Here is an 8259-nt window from a genome sequence, read left to right on the forward strand (position 1 = left end):
GAGAACCCATACAGCGGGCATCCGGGCCTGGCGTTACCCCTCGAAAGGAGGTTTTGCTATGGCGGATTTTTGTTGGGTCTATCCCCATATTGCGGATTGTGTCCTGGTATAACAGGTTTAGACCACTGCCGTCGTCCATCAGGACATTTGTAAAGTGGAGTCCGCCGATTATTGGATCTAATACCAAGGCAGTCTAGCCTACGTTCCGGATACTTTTAGAGTAATCCTGATGGTCGAAGTTGATTGGTTTTAACAACCATTGGCGAGACTCCTTTGGGATAGGTCGTATGGCGCGTATCTCTGGTGGCGTCGTTCTGCTCGTCACGTGAAGTAAGTTTACTGTTTTGACTTCTTGTGGGAAATCCTTTTGTTTCCTGGTGCTCTGCTTGTGGGGTTCGTCGTCGTCCTCACTTGGTGTGTCGAGCCCCTTGTGTTCGGCGTTGAGCTTCCTGGCTTGCTTGAAAACCCAACAATCTCTGTGGGTATGGTTCGCAGGCTTCCCGGGAGTACTGTGTATTTGACATATCTTGTCCAAGATTTTGTTTAAGTTGGATAGCTCGTCCCTGTTATCCTTGAGGGGCGGCTTTCTCTGATTCTGCCGCGAGCTTTTGAATCCGGCGTTGACCGCCGTGCTCTTTGGGCTGTTTTCCTTATTCCGGCGCTGGTCCTTGCTACGTCGGGGTTTTCCGTTTCCATCCCTAACTTCGGATGTACTTGGATTGCTGGTGCTACATCTTGCCAACCAACTGTCCTCTCCTGCGCAAAAGCGGGTCACGAGGCTTGTTAATGAAAGCACCAATGTTGGTGTCAAAACCGGCAGTCATCGGCCCCGCCCCTGTGCGCAATGGTCTCACCCGCCCCAGATGGTCAAGGACTCCCTCACCCGCCCCGCCCCTCTCCCCTCCTTTCTCTCCTCGGTCATTTGTCACCTTCACCACCATGGCGCCGCTACGGAGCTCCCAACCTCGGCATGGCTGCCGTCGATCTCCTCCATGCCAGCCCCGACCATCACCGGCCACCTCCGCAACCATGGCGCTGATGCGGAGCTCCCATGCTCGGCATGGCCATCGCCAATCTCCTCCACACCGGCCTCGACCATCACTGCCCACCTACGCCGCTGCGACCATCCCGATGTTGCATTTTTTCTGAAACATCATTGATGTTATAGAGGCGCGGGTCTGCAAGCTCACCAGATTGCTACATCTATGACGTTTCTGAAACATTGCTAGTGTTGTGGAGGTGCGGGAGCTGCGAGCTTGCTGGTTTGTAACGTCCCGACTTTTCCTGAAACATCACCAGACATGCGAGCTCATCGGATTACAACATCGTTTGTGTTACTGAAACATAATTTATGTTGCGGTATTGATGTTTTCTGAAACAAAACTTATGTTGCAAGATCGAACGGCTCCCGACCCGGCAGATCTTTTAAAAGGATCAGCACGGCCCTTGTTTCTCTGTTGGTGCTGTCAATTGGGCCTTCACCAGTTCAAAAAAAAGAAAAGAAATGGGCCTTGGCGTAAGTACACACATGTGTACCCACGCTCGGCAACGAACCCTCGTCTCGGTCTCGGACCTTAACCCGCGCCCTCGCCGCCGCCGCCGCCGCCGCCCGCTCGGAGCTAGAAGAAGGAGTGGAGAGGGCAAAACAGTCCCGCGATGGAGTACGTCAACCCTCTCACCGGCTTCCGCGTCGACGGCCGTCGCCCCAACGAGGTCACGCCCCTCTCCTCCCTGTCTCGCCTTCCTCTGCTTCACGCTCGGCTGACTCTGCTTCTTCGCGGCCGGTGTCTCGCAGATGCGGCAGCTCAAGGGCGAGGTTGGCGTCGTCTCCAGGGCCGACGGCTCGGCGCTCTTCGAGATGGGCAACACCAGGGTCATCGCCGCCGTCTACGGGCCCCGAGAGGTACTTGATGCTTCCTCCTTTGTCTGAGCATAGGGTTCGTGCACGCCAACTGTTCGACGCATTGTCTGTTAGGAATTGGCGTGAGTTCTGCAGCCAATGATCGGTATTGAGGTGATTTGGGGAGGTTTTTCAATCGCACATGGCATGTATGATAGAATGCCTGCGGGGATTAATGTCAGGTTTGTTGTTATGTTCTGGATTGAGGACGATATTCTTCAAAGGGCACACGAAATGTTTGATGGAATGTCTATGAACGGTTACCGTGGAGTATATTGTTTGGGATCTTTTTTTAAGTTCATACGGCGCGTTTTATGTGGTTTCTGTGAAAGGATTGGTTGTGAGCTTTGTGGTTTATTGTTGGAACTAGATGCCATAGAGCACTGAAACGGCACACTAGTCCTATCATCTTGCGGATGCTACCGCATAATGGGGTCTTTCTGGTGTTTTCTTTTTTAGAACCAATGAGCTAAAAACTCAAGGTCGGGGATTACAATCACGCAGACAAAGCTGCTGTAGGTTTTTCGGGACTCTAGCTGTTAACACCTGGTCTCCGGATCTTCTAGCCACAGCAGCCAGCTCGTGAGCGAGCTTGTTGCACTCCCTTCCAACAATGTTGATCTGGTACGATGAGAAGTACTGGAGAAGTCTTTTTAATATCAGATACGAGAGGGTAGCAGGGAGACCGGTTCAGTGTTGAAGACTGGAGCTCATTTCCCACAGCGGCGCAGTCTGTCTCAATTACTGTCGGATCTCTGTAGAATGTTGCTAGCTCCTGAAGGCCAATCAGCATCGCATAGGTTTCTGCCTCCTGGACAGAGGCGCATGATTCCATTCTTCTGCAGACCGAATTAAGAGCTCTCGCCCATTGGAGTCTCGCGTCACAGCTCCCGCCCAACTTTCTCCTGTATCCTGATGGAACGCTGCGTCAGTGTTTAATTTAACCATCCCTTCCATCGGTTTCGAGCACTGATTGGTCTTTATGGCCGAGGGCTCGCATGGTCTGTCCTCAAACAGAGAGGCAGAGCTTTTACCTCCGACTGCCGCAGACATATGCTGGGCATTGCTTACTTCATTTTCGTATCTGCACAGGAAGGCTACAGATCCTGGGACTGCATCCTTTCCGTTTCCATGGATTAGATTGTTCCTCAATTCCCAAGCCTGCCAACAAAATAAAAGGATTCTTATTCTGACTGTTTGAGGCAGCGGGTCAAGAAGTAGCTGCAGCCAATCCTCGCCTGTTTAACTTAGGTATTCCACTTTGGGGAGGTCCCAGGCAGCTCTTAATTCGTTTCTGACTGCTTTGCTTCTAGTCCAAGTGATAACAGTGTGGTGCTCATCTTCCCTGCCATTTCCACAGATATCACAGTTGTCCTCTTTAGCTATTGTTCTCCTGAAGGCATTATGTTTGGTTGCAAGAGATTTTGTGGCAAACTCGCCATCCGAAGACTTTTACTTTTTAAGGGACCTTGGCTTTCCAGATTAAATCCCATAGGCTTTGGTCTCCCGACACGCTGGTGGAGTTTGATGCAGATAAGTCAGTCTGTCTCTTTAGCCGTTCTGCAAGCTTATAGGCGCTTTTAACAGTTAAAACCCCCGATGTTTCGTGGTGCCAAGCAACAACATCATCAACTGCCTGAGAGGGTAGCCAGATTTTACAAATCTCATCCGCATCAAAAGGATAGAAAATCTGTTTTATCCGTTCCACGTCCCACTCTTTAGCTCCAGAAACCATGAGCTGGTTAACCCATTGCAGTCTCGATCTTCTTATGAACGCAGCCGTGTGCAAACCCTCCTTCCTAGGTATCCACTGATCTCTCTGAATTTGATTTTTTCTTCCATGTCCCACTCTCCAGAATTCCAGATGATGCCCTTTTTAAGTTCTAGACCGAACTCAATCCCTCTCCAGCCCGGGGAGGCATCCGAGGAGAAGACCTTATCCAGTAAGTTTCCATGAGCATAGTACTTGGATTTTACCACTCTGGCACAAAGGCTATCAGGCTTTTGTAGTAGTCTCCATCCTCGCCTCGCTAGCAGGGCTTGGTTGAAGAGATGCATATCATGGAAACCCAGTCCGCCGTTCCTTTTTGCTTTAGACAAATTTTCCCACGGCATCCAGTGCACCTTCCGGTGTCCCTCATTATCTCCCCACCAGAAATCTCTGATCATCCTCTCATATTTTTTACAGAAGCTCAAATTTAGTTTAACCACCACCCCCCCAATTGACATGCATAGGGAGGGCTTGTATAACCGATTTGATATGGACCACCTTTGCAGCCTGAGACATAAACTTTTCGTTCTAGTCACTACACCTTTTCCCAAATCTATCCATGATGGGTTGGAATTTTTCATTCTTCGTTCTGCCGTCAGGAGTTGGTAAACGAAGGTATTTGCTCTCGAAGACTGTGGATTCCACCCACAGGACCTTGGTAATCTCCTCCCTCACATTGCTCGGGCAGGCTTCGCTGAACAACAAAGAGCATTTTCTTTGACTAAGAAGTTGGCAGGAGCATTTTCGGAACGTGACAAGGATCTCATTGGTCTTTTGCGCTTGTTCGGTTCCACGGTGGCTTTGAAGAATAAAAGGCTGTCATCCGTAAATAACAGATTTGAAATACCTGGGCTCCCCCCGGCTACCTTTATCGGTGTAAGACCCCCAACAGCAACCTCCTTGTTCAACAGTGTACAAAGACCTTCAGCCACTAGGAGAAACAGGTACGGGCTAAGTGGGTCTCCCTGGCGCAAGCCTCTCGAGGGTCCAACAGCTCACCATTACATCTTGAGGGTTGGAAAGACTCCATTTCATCTCAAAGACCATTCTCTGCATTGCTCCTTCCAGAAACCTCCAATCCACACGGTCATACGCTGTAGCCAAATCCAGCTTATACGCACAATGGTTATCTCTTTGATTCTTACTATGTTGAATTTTGTGGAAGCACTCAAAAGCTATGATGGCATTGTCCGTGATGAGCCGCCCTGGGATGAAGGCACTTTGGGTTTCTGAAATAAGGTCATCAAGGAACGGCCTGAGGCGGTTAACTAGGATCTATTTTTTTAGGCGGGGTGGTTAACTAGGATCTTAGAAATGACCTTATAAATCACGTCGCATAGGCTGATCGGCCGGTAGTCCTTAATGCTTTCCGGGTTATTTCTTTTGGAATTAGCACAATCACGGTCTTGTTAACCCCGTCAGGGATAGTCCCATCCTCAAAAAAATTTATTATCGCTTTTGTGACTGGTGTTTGGGTACTGCCAATAACATGTTTCTGCTGTTTTGGTACTGCTAATAACATGTTCTAGGAAACCTGTAGGGTCAATGGTGCCAGTAGAACATTTTTAGATCAACAAACAGTGAGGAGCTCTCCGGCTCCATTTCATTGAAAAAAAGACCGCATAACAGGTTCGGCACAAAGCATCCATGCCAAGTTCAGAAAGCAGTAAAAGCAAACTACTGAAATGAACTAAAAAGGTTCAGCCATCTCCAAGTTTCTGTGCAACGCACAGCCATGTTCGAAGTATTACATGCAAAGGGCAAGCCACACCACATTTCCAGTAAAGCACCAGATCAGTCAAGCCCCTGCCGTTGGAGCCATCGGCGACCAGCAGGCAGCATCAATGGTGGAGACAGGGCTCACCAGAGCGGTTGCTTGACTGATCTGCTTGAGTGCCAGTAGAACATGGGGTGTTTTCTCACAGGGCCTATGGCGGCTCTTGTGTAGCTATGATATTGCTTTTCATACCAGTTAGTATTTCTCTATATGAAAGGCTAGCAAATCCCAGCTTAAACCTTATGTTATGTTTGCTTGTTTTACTCATTCAGATCCAAAACAGGAGTCAGCAACAAAACAGTAAAGAGGCTTTGGTAAGTTCATTAGTCTAAGCGCATCAAGTTTTAAAGGCTCTCTTGTTAGGATGTGCTCCTGAGAAATGTGTCTGCAGGTGCGTTGTGAGTATAGAATGGCCGAATTTAGCACTGGGGATCGAAGGAGAAAGCCAAAAGGTGACAGGTATGTTCCAGCTTAAGGAGGAAAAACTGATGAAAATAACTTAATCGCTGACTATAGTGGATTCATTTATTATCAGTACATGCTTTCGACATGACAGGTTTTCATATCGTTATTTCCAGGCGTCTTTTTCTCCATGCTATGTTTTTGCAAATATTTCTGATATCATTATAGTTTTCTGTATTGGGGACTGTTATTTTTGAATTATGTCTGATTTGTTCTTAAAGGGAATCATCTTGAGAGCTTTTTGGGCTGGTAACATGATCAACTATTGCAATGCAATTAAAGTAGAAGATCAGGAATTTCCTCATCATGTGAAATAAAACAGACAGTGCTAATGTATAGCTTATAGTTGATTAATGTCAGTTTGCTTGTGATGAACAACTGAACACACAGTATACAAAGGGAATGAAACGATGCTTCAGGTATAGTATACTTATTTCACTTCCTGCACAACTATATGGTAATAAGGTGAATCTACAACTTTGTGACAGGCGATCAACAGAAATTTCGCTTGTTATTCGTCAAACAATGGAGGCAAGCATATTAACACATTTAATGCCACACTCACAGGTGAGTCATCTAATCAGTTGTGCTGCAAGAAACCTCTATCCCGAATTATAAACAGGACCCACTTTGAATTCTTACTGTGATTGTTTTGTAGATTGACATATTTGTCCAAGTTCTTCAAGCTGATGGTGGTAAGTGCACTATATTTGAATATTTCAGATCTATCTCTAATCTACATGCATAAATAGAACCAACTTTATTTCCTTTCCAAACCAAAGGCACACAACACAAGATTCTTTTTGTCCAGAGGCCGTTTAAATATTTTACTTAGTACACATGCATTTTCTTGTTTCCATTACCCAGTCCTGCTATGATCTACTATTATTTTTACCTATTTTGAAACGATTGTAGCATGAGTGGTGCTTAAAATGACTCCAATTCCTATCTTGATCATGACTGTATATAACAGGAACCAGGTCTGCATGCATCAATGCTGCAACGCTAGCACTTGCAGATGCTGGGATTCCAATGCGAGACATAGTCACTTCTTGCAGTGCTGGGTATCTGTGTTCTACTCCTTTGCTTGGTATGGGCCTATTTTCTGTTCTCACATCTATGACAAAGCTAAGAATCATCTCACAAAGAGGCCTCAACCATTCTAATATGTTATTTCAGATCTGAATTATATAGAAGACAGCGCTGGAGGCGCGGATGTCACCGTTGGCATTCTTGCAAAGATGGACAAAGTGACTCTTCTGCAGGTTACAGAACGATCATAAACTTTGATTGCTCCAAATTTCAGGGTCTCCCTAGCCCACGCCTCATCTGCAACACAAACTTTCTGATGCAACACATTTCTTATGTGCTTAGTTTGCTGCATGACATCATTCATTCACAGCAACACTAATGCTCAAATGGCGATTTTCAGATGGACGCGAAACTACCAATGGACACATTTGAGACTGTGATGGACCTTGCAAGTGAAGGGTGCAAAGCGATCGCAACCTACATCCGAGAGGTTAAGAACCGTTCCTTGTTCTCGGCCGCCCTTGCTCAATTATATCTCCAAACTTGTCGTCCTACCATTGGACACACTGAAACCTTATTGTTGTGTACACCAATGATTTCCCATTGTATGGAACCTCAATGCCGATTGGTTGTGCCGTGATGCTGAAGCAGGTGCTATTGGAGAACACGAAGCAGCTGGAGTGTCAGCGAGGCTAGTCAAACCTAGCAGGTGGAGGCCATTGAACGAGAGCGTGTAGCACTTGAAGGCGGATCTTTTGTGTAACACAGATTGATGGCTTATCTGCCTACCACAGACACTGAACCTGTCAAAGATAGCTGGACCATCATTTTCCCTCCTAACGTAAATGCTGTAGCGCACAGGAGATGACATCTTGATTATGTGAAACTTTGATGTTGAACTTGGTATCCATGTTGTACTTTTGAAAATGTTTTAACATGGTGCAAATTTAACTTAAATAGCAGACGGAGTATGGTACATACATCCCTAGGCTGACATGTTGTGAAAGCATTTCTACTTCTTTTATGATGGATGATGAAAATTTTGTTTGACTGAAAAACTCTTATAGAAGAAAGCATATGTATGCTGCTATCATTCTGCCCGCATCATCACCAAATGGCAACGCAGCTCCATCACACCATTTTGCTGGCTGTAGTCAAATACTCCCTCCGTTTTTTATTTACTCCCCATATTAGCTTTGATTGAAGTCAAACTTTATAAGGTTTGTAGAAAACAATATGAATATTTACAATAACAAATTTGTATGATGTGAAAATATATGCAATGATGAATCCGATGGTATTGATTTGGTAGTTAAT

At 46.2% G+C, this 8259-nt stretch overlaps 1 protein-coding gene across 1 annotated transcript; it reads left to right on the forward strand.

Annotated features, from left to right (window-relative positions):
- The first annotated feature begins 1491 nt into the window (after nucleotides 1-1491).
- Nucleotides 1492-7899, forward strand: LOC123059944 (exosome complex component RRP41 homolog). The gene is made up of 10 exons (XM_044482497.1): nucleotides 1492-1713; nucleotides 1796-1903; nucleotides 5721-5762; nucleotides 5840-5907; nucleotides 6399-6477; nucleotides 6569-6605; nucleotides 6884-7000; nucleotides 7090-7175; nucleotides 7343-7432; nucleotides 7594-7899. The coding sequence occupies exons 1-10, from the start codon at nucleotides 1657-1659 to the stop codon at nucleotides 7636-7638; spliced, it is 729 nt and encodes a 242-aa protein (XP_044338432.1). The 5' UTR covers nucleotides 1492-1656; the 3' UTR covers nucleotides 7639-7899.
- The last annotated feature ends 360 nt before the right edge of the window (nucleotides 7900-8259 follow it).

This window comes from Triticum aestivum, chromosome 3A (assembly GCF_018294505.1).
Source record: "Triticum aestivum cultivar Chinese Spring chromosome 3A, IWGSC CS RefSeq v2.1, whole genome shotgun sequence".
NCBI classification, from domain to species: Eukaryota; Viridiplantae; Streptophyta; class Magnoliopsida; order Poales; family Poaceae; genus Triticum; species Triticum aestivum.